Source organism: Mesocricetus auratus, unplaced genomic scaffold, assembly GCF_017639785.1.
Source record: "Mesocricetus auratus isolate SY011 unplaced genomic scaffold, BCM_Maur_2.0 Super-Scaffold_100021, whole genome shotgun sequence".
Classification (NCBI taxonomy): domain Eukaryota; kingdom Metazoa; phylum Chordata; class Mammalia; order Rodentia; family Cricetidae; genus Mesocricetus; species Mesocricetus auratus.
Window position 1 is genome coordinate 32,232,270 of NW_024429202.1, and position 21,697 is coordinate 32,253,966.

The 21,697-nt window shown below is 43.7% G+C and overlaps 1 protein-coding gene across 50 annotated transcripts in view; it reads left to right on the plus strand.

The window, feature by feature from the left end:
• The window catches only part of Map4k4 (mitogen-activated protein kinase kinase kinase kinase 4), a 140,135-nt gene that overhangs the window by 109,287 nt on the left and 9,151 nt on the right, over positions 1-21,697 (plus strand). For 3 of the 50 annotated variants that reach the window (XM_021230279.2, XM_013117351.3, XM_013117355.3), the window contains exons 14-27: positions 2,929-3,015; positions 3,576-3,794; positions 4,515-4,676; positions 6,917-7,150; positions 8,145-8,251; positions 9,507-9,658; positions 10,257-10,354; positions 11,734-11,742; positions 12,831-13,006; positions 13,566-13,686; positions 14,669-14,860; positions 17,232-17,349; positions 17,656-17,826; positions 21,484-21,627. In XM_021230279.2, coding sequence (XP_021085938.1) covers positions 2,929-3,015; positions 3,576-3,794; positions 4,515-4,676; positions 6,917-7,150; positions 8,145-8,251; positions 9,507-9,658; positions 10,257-10,354; positions 11,734-11,742; positions 12,831-13,006; positions 13,566-13,686; positions 14,669-14,860; positions 17,232-17,349; positions 17,656-17,826; positions 21,484-21,627 — 1,990 coding nt within the window. The remainder of the gene's footprint in view (positions 1-2,928; positions 3,016-3,575; positions 3,795-4,514; positions 4,677-6,916; positions 7,151-8,144; positions 8,252-9,506; positions 9,659-10,256; positions 10,355-11,733; positions 11,743-12,830; positions 13,007-13,565; positions 13,687-14,668; positions 14,861-17,231; positions 17,350-17,655; positions 17,827-21,483; positions 21,628-21,697) is intronic. The other 47 variants (XM_013117359.3, XM_013117360.3, XM_013117354.3 and 44 more) reach the window with 40 other exon arrangements.

A 21,697-nucleotide genomic window follows, 5' to 3' on the forward strand; every position in this document is an offset into this window, starting at 1 on the left:
TCTGTGGCGGCGTGTGCTACCCTGTCGATCTGGGCTTGGGAACCAAAGTACACACACATGTGTATGCACACTCACAAGTGTAGGTGTCTAAACACACTGGAAACACTAATGACTCCTTACCTTCAAAAAGAGTAGAAATTGGTACAGCTTAGAGACCCTTGGGAACTAGCCAGAGTCTTGACGGGTGTGATGTGTATGATTGCTGATTATATGTTCACAAGTGTGGCTTGCATACTGTGAACTCCAGATATCTGAGCGTTGTTAGCTTTTTACACAAGGAAATTAAAAAACAACTGTAAGGGAAATTCTTCTTTTCTTTCCATTTTCTTTTTTCTTTTTCTTCTTTTTTGATTTTTCGAGACAGGATTTCCCTGTGTAGCTTTGGAACCTGTCCTGGAACTCTTGTAGATCAGGCTGACCTCAAACTCGCAGAGATCTACCTGCCTCTGCCTTCCAAGTGCTAGGATTAAAAGAGTGTGCCACTACCACCCAGCTACCACCCAGCTATTCTAATAAATGTTTGAAATACCTAATGGCTGAGTAAGTTTGCATGTATATTTGTAAAAATTTTTTGGTATAGCTAACAATTAGCTTTTGTAATGCTTGTAATTTTATTATTGCTTTCTATAGTTTACTTGTAAATTTCTTAACCATTATGCAAGCAAGAGATAATTTTTCTTAGTTTCCTTGGTTTTCCTGTCTTTGAATTAAGCATTCTTTTTGGAGCTTTGAATAAAGAAGAAAGCCAGTGAATGGGAGCCATTGAATAGTGCTTGGGTTTCACATTCAAAGTACTTGCATACCATGGTTCTAACTTCCAAGTGTGATGATCCTCCTCTTGGACCTTGAGTGTCTGAGCCTTGGGTCTGCAGATGCACCAGTGCTTGCTAGAACCTCCCTGTACAGCCTGTGTGTTACTGTCTACTTCTTGACTCTAACAGTAATGCTTATTTGTTTATAGTGGTGATTATTAATATTTTATCTTGTTTATACCTGAGGGCTACAATTTTGTGAAAATGCCACTTGTTAAGAAGTCACCTGGCGGTGTTCCAGTGTTTGTAACAAGAGGTTTGAGGGTGGTGCTTCACTTTTAATGCTATGGTGGCAGTTGCAGTCCTTCAGATTTTGTGAATAGGGGCTGGTGAGCTGGCTGAGCAGTTGAGAGCACTGGCTGCTTTTCCAGAGGACCCTTATTCAATTCTCAGCACCCACATGGCACCTTACAACCACCTATCACTCCAGTTCCAGGAATCCCGTGGTATACACATGTACATGTAGGCAGAACACTCATAAATATAAAATGTAAATAAATCTTAACCATTAAAATATTTGTGACTAGCAAGTACCCTGTACTTTAAGGATTTCTTAAAGTTGGTTCTGTTTTACTCTGCTTTAATTTTCTATGTGGTTTGGATAGCATGCCACACCCCCCCAGCCCCCACGTCCCCACCCCCGTTGTCTTGCATTTTAAAGGCACAACATAAATGAGTATAGTAACTTGATCTTTTAAGCTAGGATTTAATTCTGTTTTGTTTAAAAAAAAAATACGATTTGGGATTCAGATTCCCTTCCGTAGACAGCTAAGGACACATGTCCATCACAAAGGCACTTAGTGGCTTCACATAATCCTGTGGAGTCAGGTATGAGTAAGAAAGGCACCTGGCTTTGTGGGGTTCAGTTTGCTTTGTGAGATGTGGTTCCCTGAGAGTGGCTATAGGCCATTATTTCCCGTTGTCTAGTATTCTTCTGACCAGAGCTATTGGTTACCTCAAGCATCTGTTCAGCTAGTGAAGGCTCTTCACTTCAAGGGATGTGCCATGAAATAGGGGCTGGTCAGTAGGACGCACCTATGGAAACAGAACCTAATTCCATGGAGCAGTTCTCCCCTGTGCCCTGCCTTTGCTCCCCTTCTAGGACAGGTAGTTAGTTTTGTTTAATGTGGGGGGTGACAGTGTTGCTTTTCCTGATGAAAAGACTTCTTATAAAATGCTTTTGCTCTAGAATGTTATTTCATAGCTAGCTCATGGTCCATTTCTCAAATGAAAAAAAAATCATAATGGAAGGTTGAATGTGTGCAGCAGGTCACACATCTTGTCTTTGATGGAACTGGTTAAAGGTCTCCTGATCTTTTTATCCAAATAAGATGGGTACAACTTCAAGTTCCAGTGTGTTCCCACCTCTCACCCCTTCCTCCAAACTGGAGCTTTAAGCGTGTCAAGTTAGCATCATTGCCTCTGTGTATTATGCTTTGTATGTGATTACTGCTTCCCATTGTGTTCAGACTGGCCATTTTCTCCCACTGCCATGCCATCATTAGTCTGCCCATGCACAGTACACAGACACACAAGCTCAGCACCAAAGGCTCAGGCCAATTTACTTGTAGGGATGTGCCCATGGTCTATGTCCTGACCATACCCTTCAGACTACAGTCATTCCAGGTACCTTTGGAGTCATCAGCAAGAACACAAATTTTGTTTGGTTTTTTGATTTTTGTTTTGTTTTTAGATCTTAAACAGATTTAGTTTTCAAAAATTGCTGAACTGTGATTATTTAAAATGATGCCCATAAGCAGATATTAGCTAGTAGAATCCCTTGATCCTAGTTAAGCTCCTGTTTCTGTGGAGTCTGTCATAAAAGGAAGAATCCTCCTCTAAAGTTCTGTGTTAGATGTGCTAAATAATAGTATCTTGTACTGCAGTGCTCAGACACTGCCATGTGTGCCACCGGGATGTCTTAGATCCCTGCACTCCACTGGCCAGCTTGAAGCCTTTGCAAAAGTCCTCAACAAGAGACTGTTTTTAGATTAGGTGTTCACTCCTTGGTGAGTTTGCTGTAAAGCTTATTGGAGTAGTTGTTGGTTGCCCACATAGATGACTCTGATGCTTTCCTTCTGGATGTATTGACTGCTGGGTAATTTCTGTGTGACAGGAGTACATCAGGCGGCAGCTAGAGGAGGAGCAGCGGCACCTGGAGATCCTGCAGCAGCAGCTGCTCCAGGAGCAGGCCATGTTACTGGTAACGCCCCGCCCCTGTCCCATTCCCTAGCCGCAGGGCCGTTGTCCCTCCCCTAAGTCAGCCGGCTGTGGTGATGGTTTTGTTCTGGGACCAGGTTCTAGAGAAGGTGTCCTCTGTGGTCACACTGTCAAGCACAATGTAAACTGGCCTTTGTTTCCATTTGTAAGTTAACTGCTCTTCTTTGGTAGATGCCTATCAAGTTTTAAACAGAACTTCGCATTCAGTGAATATGAAAGCGCTGAAGGTGTCAGGCTCACCACACATGCTATAGGATTTTTGCTGAGGATGTGTGTGTGTGTGTGTGTGTGTGTGTGTGTGTGTGTGTGTGTCTGTCTGAATCAGATGCTTAATTGAATTCTTTTACTCTGCAATGATGTTACAGTTAGCAAATGCTGTCAAATTTTACACAGGTAACATGCTATTTAAAATCCCAACCATTTGCCTTGTTCTTATACAAGAGGGGACAGTGCAGTTTAAACAAACAAAAGCCAAGAAGGGACCCAGAGAAGAGGTGAGCTCGCCAAGGTCCCCAGATTCAGTGTACCCTCTCCCTCTCCAAGGAGTGCCGATGGCGGGAGATGGAGGAGCACCGGCAGGCAGAGAGGCTCCAGAGGCAGTTGCAACAAGAACAAGCATATCTCCTGTCTCTACAGCATGACCACAGGAGGCCGCCCCCGCAGCAGCCGCCCCCGCAGCAGCCGCAGCAGGACAGGAGCAAGCCAAGCTATCATGCTCCAGAGCCCAAGCCTCACTACGACCCTGCTGACAGAGCTCGGGAGGTATCTTCTTTCACTTGTTGCTTAAATGTTGTTCCTGAAAAAGCTCCAAGATGCTCCCTCGTGACTGTTGAGAGCTGTGCCGTGAGTGCCAGAACGGACCAGTGAACCGCCTTTGTCTTCCATGTGGATGCCTCAGTTAACAAATATTAGAGGAATTGGAAGCAAAACTGCACAAAAGGGATTCTTGGCACCATCATCTCTAGAGTGGGAATGAATGAAAGAATGTTGTTCTGGTAGAAGACTAGTATGAGGATGAAGTGGATCTTTAGCCTGATTTCCTTGAATAAGGTGGTGGTGCATTTGGTCACAGAGCCTCAAACTCTAGGATGCAACCAAGTGTTCCTCTCTGGGGCTAGAGCAAAGGGCTTGGCTGCTTCCTGAGTGCTGAGCAGTTCCGTCCTGTAGATGGCACCCTTCCCCCACATCCACCTTCACAGGGAGGAGAGTCAAGGAACAAGTTCTATTCCTAATGTTAGAGTAGCGAAAGTGGGCACTGAGGCTGTCTTAGAGGCTGCTTTGCTTAATTTTCATTTTCGCAGTTTTAAAAATCCTCTATCAAATCTTAACCCTGCTTTATGCCACCCCCAACTGTCTCTCTGTTTTCGTGTAGCTGAAGAAAACAGCCTTTCTCTTGACTGTCCCTGCTTTTAGACTTTCTTCTTCATCTCTCCTTTCCCTACTAATATGGAGCTATGTATGTCTTCTAATTCTCTGATGCAGGTGGAAGATAGATTTAGAAAGACTAACCACAGCTCCCCTGAGACCCAGGCTAAGCAAACAGGCAGAGGATTGGAGCCGCCGGTGCCTTCCCGATCAGAGTCTTTTTCCAATGGCAACTCCGAGTCTGTGCACCCTGCCCTGCAGAGACCAGCGGAGCCACAGGTAGCAGCAGCAGCCTTTGCTGTGCTGAGGATGTGCGGTGACTCACTGGGCCACACGCAGTCCATTGTCACCTTGGAAAGAGAAGAGAACGGTGTAGTTGTATCGCTAATGAAGGATATGCATTCAGCTGTAGGGAAAAGAGAGTTGCGACTTTTTAAAAAGATTTTTGTTCAGCTTGTTAGGAATACATCTAGTCAGTTATTTCATTTCCCCCCTCCTTGACTTAGATGTGAAGCCCCTTTCCTCTTAAATAAATGGGTTTTCACTAGGGTTTTGGAAAGTTGGGTTTGTAGTGTATGTTGAAGAGAGGCAGAAGCTTTTCTCCGGACATTTTAAATTAAGTGCTTTACCCCTGTGGCCCCCAGCTCCCTGAAGGACCCTTGGAGGGAGGCTGAAGATGCCCTGCAATTCCATGCAGAATTCTATTTATTTGACCAAAAATGTAGATTCTTCTGGAAAAGTCCCTGCTCCCCCAGATTCACAACAGGTTATGACCAGTAGATTAAATATTGATTTCCTAGAGGAGGTCAGGACAAAGGTTATTTATTACCTTTCCTTTGGTCTGTACCATACGCTGCCTTGTCTGAGTGGTCAGAGAAGCTGCCCTCTTGTCCATACAGCAAAGTAGATGGCAGAGATGTCGCAGGCTGAATGTCAGCCTCAAACCCTGGCGCTTGCTGTCTCCCTGAAGACGGTGTTTGGGTACTTCCCCACACTGCTCTGTCCTGCAGTCTGCCTCAGACAGAGACTAAGCTTTCCTGACCTTGTCCTGCAGGACAAAAGGTGGTGGTTCCGAGACAGAAGTAATGGTGGTGCTGTGCCCAGTGCATTTGCAGGAGAATTTGAATGTGCTTCACAATAACAAATCCTGCTATTGGACAGTGGCTGCTATTACAAGGAGCCCAGAGGAGCAGATCTGAGGCACAGTGTGTGAGGGGGGTGGGGTGGGAATATGTGGGTGCAGCAGAGAATAAAACATGGGAAGAAAGAGACACAGACTAGGGTGAGAGAACAGATCCAGCTAGAAAAGTTTGACTACCACTCACTCCTACACCTGGAGCTTGTTTCCTGGTGAGAGGCATGCTACTCTCCCAACACAAGGGAGAGACTTACCTCAGAGTAGTAGACTTAAAGGGTCCCTGAGCTACATGGGCTCTTTTTTATTTCAGGAGTGACTAATACGGTGTTTCTCCTTTGCTGAACGTGCTCTTGGCCTAGCTAGTACCTGTGAAGTGTCTCAGGGAAACTATCTCATGTGGCACCTAACATTGAGTCTCACTTATTGCTTTAAGGTGACATGTTCATTTGTATGCTTTCCAAGTGAACATTTAAAATGTTTTAGTAGAATGAAGTTGTACCAAAACTAGGGTTGTTTAGGTCTGCCTATGAGCCATAGAGATTGTGCACTGGGGGTTAGCTACAGGTTATATCTGCAGAAGTCAAATAAGTTAGGACTTCACGTTTTCCGTTTGCACTAAATGTACTAATTAGTAAGTATATAGCTAGAGTTATGAGATTTGTAATGTTGGGCAATTATTCTACAACAGCAAGACACAATGTATTGAAAATATTTCATAGATTTTTCAGAGAATATTTTTTTAAAGCAACTGAATAAATTCACTTGGTAAATAGTCACTTTCTTGAATTCCCAATTGAAAGACACTGGCCAGGCAGGGCGACTTGCCATTGGGTTTTTTGCTAAAGAAATTTTAATCCCACCCTTTTTTCATAATTAATAGAAGATGTAGAAGAGTAGGAGGAAAGAAAAAATATTATTGGTGTATTTAAAAAGTTGGCTTTTCTTAAGCTACCCCGTCTCAAAATAGGAAGAGTTTGTGTGCACTCACAATGTGTCCTGTTGTTTCTTGGATGGAGTCTCAGACTCTGGGTCTGTGAGGGTGATGGGGAGGAGACGTGTGCAGTGTAGCAGTGCCTCTGTCCTGTGGTTTCCACCTCTGCGCTGGCTGGCTGACATGGGCGTGCATGTTGCACACTCTCCTCCTATAGGGCCCGGAAACGCTCCCGTTACTGCTGTCTGCTGAGCAGGTCTGGGCACTGGTTTCCCTCTGAGTATGCGTTTGCCTTTTCTCTCACTTCTTCAGCAGAATGTAACCAGTTTGCTGCTCCATGCCTGACACTGTGCTGCCCTTCTGCTAGCTCCTGTGTGTATTCAGTGTTGACCAGAAAAGCTAGTTGTATGCAGAACGCATTGAATGTTTTGTGTTTTGTTTTCTTGTAAGGTACAGTGGTCCCACCTGGCATCTCTCAAGAACAATGTTTCCCCTGTCTCGAGATCCCATTCCTTCAGTGACCCTTCTCCTCCCAAATTCGCACACCATCATCTTCGTTCTCAGGACCCATGTCCACCTTCCCGCAGTGAGGTGCTCAGTCAAAGCTCTGACTCTAAGTCGGAGGTACCTGACCCCACCCAAAAGGCGTGGTCTAGATCAGACAGTGACGAGGTGCCTCCAAGGGTAAGGAGCAGAAAGACAGATGTGTGCTGCTTTTTCTTTTTTATTGTAAAACTTAACTACTTACTTTGATTATGGGTATGGTGACTTCACCAGATTTAAAGGGGCAATGAAATTTCAAAGTAACTTTTTATGGAGGGAAAAGCATTCCATATTTAGGCAGTTACATTTAGCCAATGCTCAATTAGCTTTTTATTGTTGACTGGTTTTAAAAATAATTTAATTAAAAAAATTTATGAGGGGGCTGGAGAGATGGCTCTGAGGTTAAGAGCACTGGATGCTCTTCTAGAGGTCCTGAGTTCAATCTCCAGTACCCACATGATGGCTCACAACCATCTACAATGAGATCTGGTGCCCTCTTCTGGTGTGCAAGCATACATACAGGCAGAATAGTGTATACATAATAAATAAAGAAATCTTTTTTAAAATTTTAAGAGAAAAATTGTACACAGCATGCTTCTAAAATAAATAGAATTGTAAATTTATACTGAAGTTACCCATTACTGTGCATAATATCAGGGATTTCAGAAAAAGTCTTATGAGGAAAAAAAACAAAATGATTTTTTTTTATTTTAAGTTGAGTGTTTTGCAATTAATAGCAAAATGAAATTAAAAGGTATATTTTAGTGTATTTTTTTCTTCCATTTGGAATTTGCTTCTTCTAAGTATTTTCTTGCTTCTTTGCCAGTCTTTGCTTCCTGCTAATCTTTTTGTAGACCATTGTTTGATTTCTTTGATCTTATTTCTTGATTCTTACATTATCTCAGCAAAGAACTGTTGTATGTTCCCTGCCACCAGCTTCAGTCCAGACATCATTTTAGTGTTACAGGAGTGTAGAGATTGTCCAGGCTCTTTGAATCAGTGCAGGGCAGGGGGTGGGTAGCTTAGTGACAGGCGTATCAGCATAAGGAGGGCTGTTAGAGTGCATTTGGAAGAGGAAAGCTTTGTTGCTCATCTCTTATTTTCAGTTTTAACTGCTGTGTCTTCCTACCCAAAGGTACCTGTGAGAACAACATCTCGGTCGCCTGTCTTATCCCGTCGGGACTCCCCACTGCAGGGCAGTGGACAGCAAAATAGCCAAGCAGGACAGAGAAACTCCACCAGGTAAAAGAAGAATGTCAGGAACCAGTAATGTGCAGATGCATTCTCTTAGAGTCATCTGTTGTCTGTTTTCATAAATGTGCTCTTCCCAACATGAAAGCTGTACACAAAAGACATGATTTGTTTCCTGTGAGCGCGCGCTCTCTCTCTCTCTCTCTCACACACACACACACACACACACACACACACACACTTCACTAGTGTGAACAACAACAAATTGATTTGTAGTAAAACGAAAATTTGAATCTTGGTATGTATTGTAGTTGAAATGAGAACATCTCTCTGTAAAATAGAAAATGGACAAATTGGGAATAGGTTCTTAGAAACTTATAATTAGGGAGTTTTATGAAAGTATAGACTGGTGTAAACATCACAGCAAAGTCAGTGTTACAGCAGTCTGCAGTAGCTAGTAATCTAGTCAAAGGCATCCCTGCTACAGCTCTGTATGACACGGTAGCTGTTAACCACACAAGGCTGAGCAGGAATTTGACTGAATTAAATAAAATAAAATTAGTACTTTACCTCCTGGGTGGGGCATCAGCCATGTTTCAAGTGCTGATAACAGCTGATATTAGACCAGATATGTAGTGTGTTGCATGTTTACCCTACTAGAAATTTCTGTTTGTTAGCACTGCCCTAGAGATTATCATTAAGTGTTTGACAATTTGTTCATCACTGAACTTGTAGTTTAGGCAACCTTGGTATAGTTACAAGTGGCTAGATGGATGATCGTCCAGAATCTACAGACAGCCCTTTAATGCCGATGACCAGAGAAGACTGGAATTCTCCTGTGACAGTGTCCAGGACACAGATTCTCCCCAGCAAATGTGTGCTGTAGGTCTGATCATAGCAGGAAAGCCTCCCCAGTTTTGCTTCCCCCACACATCTCAAACCAAAGAATGGGCGTGAGAGCTATATGAGTGGATGAGGGCAACCTAGATATGGAAAAGTTTCTGGGTAGTTATCTACATGATGCTTGTTTCCAACCAAGAATTGGGTCTCTGATTCAGACAGATATGTTTGTAGCTCCAGACTGTGTCTGCAGCTCTCACCTCACCCATAACATGAATTTCATGTGTTTCGGTAAGAAGATGCTATCCTCACTATGATAACTCTGAACAAGGTCTGCACCACCATGTGTAGTACACTGTGTTAAATGCTGCTTGTAGGTTTTTCTCTCCTCTCCACGTTCCACATCATGTCCACGTGTATGCCATCATCTGGTGGGATGACACTATTCTCTCTTCTTTTCTAACAGCAGTATTGAGCCCCGGCTCCTGTGGGAGAGAGTGGAAAAACTGGTCCCCAGGCCAGGCAGTGGCAGCTCCTCAGGGTCCAGCAACTCAGGATCCCAGCCTGGTTCCCATCCTGGGTCTCAGAGCGGCTCTGGTGAACGCTTCAGAGTGAGATGTAGGCTATCTCTCTGCATACTTTCTCTTAGAACAATGGCTGTAACTAGTGATTAGAAGACCTCCGTGTGTAAAAGGGGACCTGGGTTTGCCTATAGCTGCATTTCTCAAGTGATGCTTTGGCATCGGTTGCTAAAGATATAAGTTATCATTAATAGTCACAATAATTTTACTCAGAGAGCTGTAGCTTCACACGTATCTAGCACCATAAGAGAGCAATTAAATAACTTTCCTAAAGTGAATTAGCTAAATGCCTAAGCTGGGATTTGAACACATTTCTTCCAGTTCGAATTCTGAGGCTTATGCTATCATCAGTATTATTGATGACAGTAGTTGAAAACTCCCTTGACTGTGTTCTATACGCTTAGGAGCATCCATGAAACAGATGCAAGATTTTAAGTAAGACATCAGAAAGGCTGCCAGAGTGTCCCTAGGTCCTGTTTTTGCCTGAAGTTCAGACTCCATGGAGACCTTGCTGTTAATGTGGTCAACAGAAGTCAGCAGGGAGAAATGGGAAGCTGGGTGGAAATGGGAAGGCCAGGACAGCTTATGATATGCACATATCTGCTTCTGCTTTTTTTGTCTCTTGAACTTAACAGCATCATCTAAGTCTGAAGGCTCTCCATCTCAGCGTCTTGAAAATGTAGCCAAAAAGCCTGAAGAAAAAAAAGAAGTATTTCGACCTCTCAAGCCTGCTGTAAGGACTGGGTACTATCCATCTGTCTCAAGCCTGAGTGACACCTCTATAATAAAAATGTGGCTGAAGGGCTCAAGGTGTGGGGTGCACTTAGGGGGGTTCTAAGTTCCGTCTCTAGAAAAAAGAAAGAAAAAGTGATCGAGAGATCTTCAGTGGTTTGATTTTTGTGTGGCACTTACCTGGTGTGAGGAAGTAGAAGGAATGTCCCTTACCAGGATGTGGTTGTGGGTCCTCCCTTAGGCATCTCACTTCTGAAGTCCTTAGTGGGGCAGATTTTTTTCTACTTCAGCCTTATATTTCCTGTCCAGTCCTCTTTACAGAGAAGTACAGCACAAAATGTATTTTTATTTGATAGGCATTTATTTTTTTAATTTTTTAAAATGATAAATGGATGTTTTATTGGGGGACAACTTGCACAGAACAATAAAGAACGGCCCTCAGCCTGTCTCTACCCTTCTGACCCAAGAGACAGTGAGCAGGCGTGAGAGAGAACACACCTCATGCTTTCCTCTTTCTGCTTCTGTCCGCACCTGAAGCCGTGTACAAAGGGGTGTGGCCACAGTTTCAGGTTCGAAGTCAAGATGCTGCTACACCTCGGGCTCTGTGGAACAGAAACACAGCACCTAAGTACTAAACACCAAGGCTCCTCCTGCCATGTTCTTAGGAATGGCTGAAGAAATGGCACCAGCTCTCAGGAACACTCTCCACGTGGGAGCTTCTCAGTTCCCACGGGGCTCTTCCCAAGATGCCAGTTGCCCTGGTATGGGCTGTGCCAGGATTCAGTGCCCAGCTTGAATCCTCAGGCATGCACCATTGCTATCCCACGCCTTGGAGCCATGTCCTTACTGTCTGCTGCCTGCAGCCCACATTCTTAGCTTAGCAGACAAGGAAGGCCCTGGGCTCATCCTTCCTGACTGCCTTTTAGATAGGCATTTTAAAGGAAACATGCACTTTATGGTAACTAAGTAAAAGCTAAGAATGCCCCCTACACTCTGTCTCTCTTTCTCTCTGTCTCTGTCTCTCTGTCTCTCTCTCTCTCTCTGCTGGACATTAATCTATTTTCAATGAGCTTGGCATTTGCAGTACTGGCTTTAGAAATGAACTATGTGAATTGGCTCCCCCCCCCAATGCTTGAGTGCTGCCTTTGGTCTCTGGAATGATGGTTGTGACTGGCCCTTCCTTCCCTCCTTGTCATAGTGATTAGTTACATGACTGTGGGTAGCTGTGGATTTAAGGCTTTTGAAATTTTAGTCCTGCCTGAACTGACTTCTGGACTTTTCCCCCACCCCTGTTTTTCTGTTGTCTGCTTTCTTTTTTCTCTGCATCCATCATCAACGATGGCCTCTCTCGCCACCTCCATGAATTGCTGTGTTCCGAAGGGTGAAGTGGTAAGCCCTACCTCTGACAAGTCTAGCTTCAGCAATGCTCTCTGCCTTTTAACTTGCCTTCAATTTGAACTCTGCCCTCAACTTATATTTTCTAGACTTTACAAACTAAACTTTAATGAGAACCAGCTGCCTTAGATAAAACATGCTCCAGATAGTTATTGTTATCAAACTTACTTCTTTTGAACACCTGTTTTAAAACTGCTTCATTGCCGCAGATAGTTAACAGGATGTAGTGAGCTCAGACTTGGTCCCCAGTATTTCACAGGCTCAAATTAAAAGAAAAAAACAAAACATACTCTAACTTTCAAATAGAAAGGGAAAAACAGCTATATTATAGTTGGTTTTTGAAAATACCATTGCTTTTAAATAAAATTCCTAAGTAGAACAGTGAATTTGGACTCTGCATGTAAATGGAAGGAGTAAATAGTCATCACTCTGGCAAATTAGATTTAAATTGATAAGAATCTTAAACTATCTCAGCACAGTAAAAAGAAATGAAGCCAGGTTTTAAGTTTTCCTCTGATGTTCACATTCATTGGCCATATTATAGGGAATGTGGCTAAGTCTAGAAGAAAGGCAAGTGGAAAACTGCCCAGCCTATTGCTGTGACATGTGGCGAATCAGACTTTCTCCCTGCGAATGCCCCTAGCTCGGGAAGGTGGTAGTTACTAGTAGGGAAGTTAGGGGTTATTGTATGCTAGCAGCATTCCACTATTTTGTAGGCTTGGGGTTCTTCATGAAATGTGGAGGAAAGAAAACCCAGATATGTTTACTCAGATCTATATAATTAGAGGCCGGTGTTCTACAGTGGTATCTTCATAGCAAAGCCTGTCTCTAGACTTACAGACATAAAATCTTCCTATTTGAAAACAAAATGCTGTCAGCTTATTGTAAGCAGATTGCTGTATTATGATTGCCTATGACATTTGCCCTTTTCTATAAAGAACTATATACACTCCTTCATGTGAAACTTAGCCTGGTACCCTCTGACACCAACCATGATTACTTACTGACGGCTAACCTGAAAAGCTTTTCACCTGTTTCTCTTACCTCCCCTTTGCCTAACTCTTTTCCATCCTGTGTCTTAGGACTTGACTGCATTGGCCAAAGAGCTTCGAGCAGTGGAAGATGTACGGCCACCTCACAAAGTGACAGACTACTCCTCCTCCAGTGAGGAGTCTGGGACCACTGATGAGGAGGAAGAGGATGTGGAGCAGGAAGGGGCTGATGATTCCACCTCAGGACCAGAGGACACCAGAGCAGCGTCAGTGCTTGCTGTGTTAGCAGATGAGGGTCTTCCTGCTGCAGCCTTTTGCCCTAACACTGTTGTGGAAGTCCGATGTCGTTTTCATGAACTCAGTAGAGTACAGCTTACACACACACACACAGTCTCTCTGTCTCTGTCTCTCTCTCTCACACACACACACAGAGTCTCTCTCTCATACACACAGTTTCACAAACACACAGTCTCTCACACACACAGTCTCTCTTTCTCTCTCTCTCTCTCTCTCTCTCTCTCTCTCTCTCTCTCTGTCACACACACACACACAATATCTCCTCACAATATCTCGTAACATCTTTTTTTGTTTTTAGTTTAAGGGTTCAGTAAAAGGGAAGTTTTAGTGTAATTAGAAAGAAGTATCCATTCTAATGTTTTGCTTAAGAACAAAGTGAACTGCAAAGAACTCCCTGTCAAAGGGATAAAGCCAAATTCTAGCTGTCCTATAGGAAACTCATGCCTGCTGCCTCCTCTCACCTCACAGCTTTGAGACAATAACGAGGTTCAGCTTGATATCCTTGACTTGGGGACTTTGTCTCCACAGGTCATCTCTGAATCTGAGCAATGGGGAAACAGAATCTGTGAAAACTATGATTGTTCATGATGATGTTGAAAGTGAGCCAGCCATGACCCCGTCCAAGGAGGGCACCCTGATCGTCCGCCAGGTACCTGTGTCTCTTCCTTCTGCTGCCAGAGGCTGAGCTTCTCCTATAGTCATTAACCCACTTGCTCATTCACTCACTCATGCTATTTCTACATCATCATCTGTTTTCATGTTAACACACCTCTGAGGGTAGGGTGTCCTGGGCTAGGGAGGTAGGTGTGTGCTGCATGCCACGAAGGTAGCCAGCAGTCTTCCACCCCACATTGCTGCTCCCCTGCATGCCTGTGGCAGCCTTCATCCAAGCACCATGCTGAGTCTCACAGTCTGTGTTGGAGTGGTAGAAAAGCCACAGGGAGGGTTACAAAGGCTCACAGAGTGAAGGGCAGACCCGGAGCCTGTAAGAGAGCCACCAGGAGGCTCTGCTGGGGCATCTTGCCCTAAGTGTCAGCAGCATTGCAGCAGCGTGGGGCACGAGGGTGAGCACGTCTCCTGTGGTCCAAAATGATTATCTCTGTTTGTGATGCAAGATGTGTTCTCTTTGGACCATGATGTTTTATAACTGTCTGTTCATTCTTAACTTAGATTTATCGAAGTGATAGGCTCCTCATTGAAGTAGGACAGGGCACTCTCTCGGCTTTGGGATTTTGCCCTGAGTGTTTCATGCCACAGCAGTGTTTTTGGATGGAAAGTAGGGAGAACATAAGAAAACCAAGATTCAAAGAAACCACAGGTTACTTTCTAGAGGTAGTTTAGACAGATTTACAAAGAGAACAAGGGGGTGGTCTTCCATGCTATTGTTGCAAATGAACCAGGTGAAACACTTGGCTACTTGCATTTGGTTGCATTGGGTACTTTTGTTTCAATTGGCTCAAACTGGGCTATGGCAAGGCAGTTTGAGCGATTCTGGCTAATTCCCTTGGATTTCCCTTGGTAATTAACAATTTAAAAAGTCACACAGCACCTTGAACAAAGCAGTTATCAGTAGGGTTGTCAGCAATGTCAGCAGTGCTTGAGCGAGACCAGTGTGCCTGTTTTTTCTACAGAGTACAGTTGACCAAAAGCGTGCCAGCCATCATGAGAGCAATGGCTTTGCGGGTCGCATTCACCTCTTGCCAGATCTCTTACAGCAAAGCCATTCCTCCTCCACTTCCTCCACCTCTTCCTCCCCATCCTCCAGCCAGCCGACACCCACCATGTCCCCACAGACACCCCAGGACAAGCTCACTGCTAATGAGGTATGTCTCACACCACAAGCTGGCTGCTTTCCTGGGGTTAGACCAGCACTGCCTAGGAGCTAGTTTGCAAAGAAGCCCTTCCCAGAAACCCTCTCTCCCTCCCTGCCCCCTGCTTCTCTGTCATCTGCCCTCCTCCCCAATCCCCAGTAACATGTTCAGATCTGCATACAAATCCCTAACCCTAGATGGATTGATTCCCCCCAAACTTGCCAGTTCACTGTTTACTTTTTCTAGATAAGTATAGTTGCATGGCTTGCTTTATTCTGTTTGTTTTTTTTTTAAAGTAAATAAAATGATTGCTGTGTTCTCAGATCCATTACGTATTTGGCATGAAATCCTTGTAGTCATCTGTGGAATTTGCCTCTTCATTCTTTTTATACAATTTATAAAATTTAGGAAAATGTGATTGCAGCAACTTAGCCTTACCTGCACAAACGTCATGTCTTGTGTGAGAATCTCCTTCAAATAGGCATTGACTGTGTTTTGGTTATTGGTTTCATTTGTTTATTTGGGGGAGGGGTTGGTTGTTGGTTGATGACTTTGGTTTTCACCAACCCTTTTAAAGGGATCTTTTTCCTTGACATCTACATGTACTCAGGGCTTAAGAAGTCATCAAGTGCTTTAAGGGGGGAAACCTAGAAAATTGTGATGCTAAGCAAGGACAAAGGTCTGAGCTTTCTTTTAATTTAAAATTCTGTATAGGCAATCCTGTGTGTTCATGGCATGGCTGTGCTACTCAGGCTGGGTTGTAAGTGGGTGAGCCTTTGTTCTTTAAATAGGTCATGCACAAGTGCAGTGACAAACCCACCTTGAACACTTGACATGTGATTTAATTTCACAGGTTTGGGGACTTACTGGGTCCATTTGTTTAATAGTTGAGAGAAGTCTAAATGGACATTTAGTTTCAGCCAGTCTTGTCAAGAAAACATTTGATTGGCTGCTGGGCAGCAGCAATACTTTGGTCCACTCATTAGAAAATATGAGAAAAGTCTCCTTCTGAGGACAGTATCAGGCAACTATTTCTGGGCACATTTGGCCCTCTGTTGGCTTGGGCACTGACTGATGGGGCAGGGAGAGAAACCTGTGAGTTGGTAACATTGTCAGGCTGGCATGGGTTGTAGGACATGGTGACTTTCAGGTACCCCACGAGGAAGCTGATAGAGAAAAGGCGCTTGATCGAGTGTATTCTGTCCCAGAGATCTGTGCTTGCTCTCCTGTTTATATCTCTCACACGCTCCATCTTACTATAACCCTTAACTCACTAAACTGGCAAGTTTTTCTGTTTGGTTTTAATCATCATTGCATTTCCACTTAACAACTTGTTTCACTTTCTTTGTGAGCATTTTGTTTATATGTTTTACTTTTTGGTTTTAAGTTACATTATTTACACCAGTGCTCCTAAAAGGTCAGAAGGCCATACCTATTATCATTTGTGTGTTTACTAATGAGCCCCTGTTGTGTGGTATGGGCTTAATGGTGATGCACCTTTTAGTAACATCAGCCAAACCTTCTGTAGTGTTCTGGAAGAGGCTCAATTTAAAATAAATAAAAGAAGCATTCGTCCATAATCTGTTGTAATAGGATAGTAGGTTACACTAATGATCTGCCATAGTAGACAGGAGATCATACCAGTATTTTCTATTACAGTAGAAAGGAGGCCATACCTGTAGTCTATAACTTTAGATAGAGATCACACCAACAGTCTATTGAAGTAGATAGTAGGTCACACCAGCAGTCTGTCACAGTAGGTAGTAGAACACCAGTAGCCTATCACAGTAGATAGTAGAACACCAGTAGCCTATCACAGTAGATAGTAGATCACCAGTAGCCTATCACAGTAGATAGTAGATCACCAGTAGCCTATCACAGTAGATAGTAGATCACCAGTAGCCTATCACAGTAGGTGGTAGATCACCAGTAGCCTATCTCAGTAGATAGTAGATCACCAGTAGCCTATCTCAGTAGGTAGTAGATCACCAGTAGCCTATCTCAGTAGGTAGTAGAGCCCCAGTAGCCTATCACAGTAGGTAGTAGATTACATCTTTATTATTTAGTGTGTGAAGTAAATTCAGAATGCACTGATTGATGTTAAGACATTTTAGATGCTGTTTAGGAATTTCCATTAATTTTTGTTAAAGCTGATTGTGAAGTGATGCTTTTGTTGAAGTTTACAGCATCACTGCCTAGGTGTGCATCTCAAGAAAGAGATATAGCAGTTGAAATGCCTGCTGGGCCTTTTGGGGGGGGAAATGCAGGAAGAGAGGGGCCTGGATTGGGAAATGGTGCTGTGTATGTAAGTGGACTGAAATGATCTTTAATGTTTACTTTTTAAATGTCTCTTATATTAATGAAATTGAAATTTACATTGCAGACTCAATCCGCTAGTAGCACACTCCAGAAACACAAATCTTCCTCCTCCTTTACACCTTTTATAGACCCCAGGTTACTACAGATTTCTCCATCTAGTGGAACGACAGTTACTTCCGTGGGTAAGTACAGCAGCGGCAAGGAAAGCAGCTGACAGACAGGACCTATTCCCTGGTAGCTTCCCAAGTGGCCTAGGCGTGCGTGGTTGCTCATGGCGCAGCCCTTTGCTAAGAAGTCCATCCTTCTCTCATTGCCTGTTCAGCAAAGAGCCTCATAGTCAATTTCCTGTTCCATGTCCGTTTTACAGGATGCCTTTTCTTTGAGAAAGTGCCGTTTGCAGCATATGGATATTTATCTGGGGCATACTGAGGGAGTGAGGCAGTTGTGTATGTGTACAGAAGATAAGATTAACATGTACTATGTTTCAGTGGGATTTTCCTGTGACGGAATGAGACCAGAAGCCATAAGGCAAGATCCTACTCGGAAAGGCTCAGTGGTTAATGTGAACCCCACGAACACTAGGCCACAGAGTGATACTCCTGAGATTCGTAAATACAAGAAGAGGTTTAATTCGGAGATACTCTGTGCTGCCTTATGGGGTAGGTATCTCACTGCTGTCTAATTACGTAGTTTTATTCTGAAGAACAGATTTGTCATTCAAAGAACCACTGTTTGAAGAACTTGTGATTTCTGTGCCACACCTTAAGTTTAGCTGAGTGTGTGTTATTGGAACAGAGTGCATGTGTGTGACTGCAGTCACTTCAACAGTAGGACGTTGGGAAGAGTGACCTGTCTCCATTTCTCCGCATAAAGATGAACAGTGGATGAGACAGGAAGGAGTTGGTCCTTAGCATGGGAAGAATGAAGTTTAAATGCTTGTGCTCACCTTTTTGTCTGTGACTTTGACCAGTTTCCAAATGAGACTCTAGAAGCAGTCTGCAGAGGCGCTGTCAGCCTGGCTTGTCTTACATGTGTGTCCTCAGGGCAGTAGCAGGGGCTGCTACACACTCATGTCTGCCTTCTCCAATTCAAACTTGCCTTTCTGCCAGCTCCATTCTGTCCTCGCCCTGACGCCTAGTCCCATGGTTTGTGTTCTGCTTTCAAAGTATCCTGCTTCTACCCAGAACAGTCTCTTACTCCCCGCAGATGGCATGACGTCTCCTGGCAGGGCCCATAGCACATTTCCCTACAGCCCTCCTCCCTGAAATCCCAGCCACTGCATCGCCCGCAGTAGAGTCAACTTTCTTCTCCCCACCCCAGCCTTTCATGCCCCTTTCTGTTGTTTTTGAGCAAACAACTGAGGTTGACACAAGGGCTCAGCCTTTACCTTCAGAACCTTATGACGTTCTCAGCCCCTGTTCTCAGCCATTCGACCTGCTCTTTTCTGCGCCTGACTCTGAAGCTCCCGCTCAGCCCTCTACCGAGCGAGGTCTTTTAAAGAGCTGTCATGATGATTGGCATCAGGACCTCTGCCCTGTCATGACTGTTTTAAAGCTCATGTGGTTGTAACTTGATAAATAAAAGACCCAGAGACTGATGGTATTGGGGTTCAAGCTGAAGATCAGAAAAGCAAAGCAGTCAGCTACTAGATCTTACCTCTACCTCAGCTCAGACCAAAGGGGCTATCCTCAGACTGCTCCAGCTTCACTGCTCCTGAGATTCGCTAAGACTGCTATGCTCTCCTCAACGTGGCCTCTACTTTTTATACCTCACGAATCCTGGGATTAAAGCTCTGATTCACTCTCCAGTAGCCCAGGGTGGTCTTGGACTCAGAGATCATCTTCCTCTTAATCCTGAGTCCTGGGATTAAAGGTGTCTGCCTGGCTTCTATGGCTAACTAGTCTGGCTACTTTGTTATTTTGATCTCCAATGGCTTGAGTAAATCATAAACAATATATCACCACATATGGTCATGCAATAAAGACTTTATTATCTGTCTAGATCAGTGGTTTGAAACCCAAGAGTCACAACCCCTTTGGGGGTCAAATGACCGATCACAGGGGTTTCTAAGACCAAAAAACACAAATAGTCACATTATGATTCATAATAGTAGCAAATTACACTTATGAAGTAGTAACAAAAATAATTTTATATCTGGGGGTCACCACATGAGGTATTAAAGGGTGGAAATGTTAGGATGATTGAGAACCACTGGTCTAGATTTTAAAAAAAATTTTTTTTGGTTTTATTTTTTCAAGACAGGGTTTCTCTGTGGCTTTGGAGGCTGTCCTGGAACTAGCTCTTGTAGACCAGACTGGTCTTGAACTCACAGAGATCCACCTGCCTTTACCTCCCAAATGCTGGGATTAAAGGTGTGCATCACCACCTCCCGGCAAAATACTATTTAAGAGATTAAGAGCACCGTACAACAGGAACCTGGCACACTGCTGTTGCTCAGTAGATATTCGCTACTGTTATTCCAGGAGTCTGACTACCATTTATTTATTCATTTTGAAAGATTTTAATGTGCTTGCTTATATATTACATCATATTTGGTGTAGAGATTGTGTTCAACTTGTCAGTTATGTTGAAATCTGTAATAAATGCTTAGCAAATGACATTATTTTATGCAGAAAAGTTAGACCTGCAAACAGTCTTAGTGTTACATTATGTTCTTCTAATGTCCCAGCATGTCCTGGGCCCCTTTTTCTGTAATTTGGCCTAGTGTGTTGATCATCCAAAAGTACTTGGACCTTAGTTTCCTTCCTGTTGTGATCAAATGCCTGACAAGAAGTAACATAAAGGGAATGGCCATTTGGTTCCTAGTCAGAGTGCTCCTGTCTGCACTGGCCATTCACCAGTGCTGTACATGGCTACTGAGGAAATAGATTGTGGTTTGTGGCACTTTTTGTTGGTCTGCTTACATGGTCTCTAATAGTTACACAAATCTGATGACTTTATACTGGGGGAAAATGCCCAAATTCTAGAGACTCCTAAATTTTTCTCAAGCTTTAACAAACTGTCTTGACTTTTCCCACCCCCCCCCCCATTTTATCTGCATAAGATTATTGACCTAACAGATACTTTGTAAGAACACAAAGACTTCGCTATTTGTCTTGGTGAGTTTATACCTAGTTTAGAGAATTGACATAAATGAATGTTTAGTTCCCTGGGAACATAAATCAATGCTACATGCTTGAAGATGTTCTCAGAGGTGAAGGTTTTAGACAAAAAAAGAAGCGTAAACATATGGATAAATATGTGAATTTAAAGGGAGAGTCCTCTGCTTCCAGAAATAGAGTATTGGATGTTAACTGAGGTTCTTAGTGGAAGAAGCCTACTGCCTGGAGAAGTATGGAGTCCTGAATGCCAGACCGGAGCTTTTGACACTGCATCTTGGGCAGTGTAAAGTTTGAAGATACTGTGTGACTCTGTGTTTTAAGAAAATGACACTTGTGAGAAAGTGGAGATTCTCTGGACAGTCTGAATTGAGGCATGTGTCTGTCAGCTGTAAAATGGTCAGAAAGCAGGGGAGATCAGAGCCATAGGATGGAGGAAGGGACACGAATGTTACAGGACTCGGTGGCCAGGTTAGTTAGCTTTAACAGGTGGCAAGTCTGCTTTCAGTGAAAATCTGTAGTGTGTGGGAGAGTAAGGAAGTAAAGCCTGGCCGTAAGAGCCATTACTTCTGAGCTGTTGCCTGGCAAAGGTGGGCAAATGTGTTATCTGCTAGGCAGCAACCACAGTCTGTGGAAGGAGCAGAGATACTCCCTAGCTAGGAATAAGCAGTCCACTACAGTGTGGTCAGTCAGCAAGTCGCCGGGGAAGGCATACTGCTTTAACATTTTCAGACAATGGAAAAGTAAGGAAGTAGTGCAGTTGTTTCCTGGTGTTGGAAACTGGTAAGAGACTAGCTCATAAGCCAGTGGAGATTACAGAGGCGTGCTTTCTCTGTAAGTCATTCTAGAAGTTTGCCAGTTGTGAGGCCATGGTATCAGATGATGGTTTTTTTCAAGTATCTGATGTTGACCAGATTTGTAAAACCTAAGAAATAGTGAGCTCACAATACCCTCGGTACTGAAAGATGCTGGGAGCAGGCAAGGTGATGGGGCTTCCTCCATCCATTTCCATACCTAAGTCAATGTTACTGTCATTCCTATGTGGCAAGGATCAATTGCTTTACCCTGACTCTCAGCATTTCTTTCTGAATGAAGGAAGCTATCGTCCTTTCAAGTAGAGAATGTTTTTCTTTCCTTATGGTACAGCTCCATGCAAGCACACCCTAAAATGTAGGCCACTCTGTGTTCTTGAAACAGGAGTGAATTTGCTAGTTGGCACAGAGAGCGGTCTGATGCTCTTGGACAGAAGTGGCCAAGGGAAAGTGTATCCTCTGATCAACCGAAGACGGTTCCAGCAAATGGATGTTCTGGAGGGCCTAAATGTCCTGGTGACAATATCTGGTAAGTGTCTTGTAAAGCAGAATCTGTGACATTGGTCACAGTGTGTCTAGCCTTACATAGTGGACTCAAA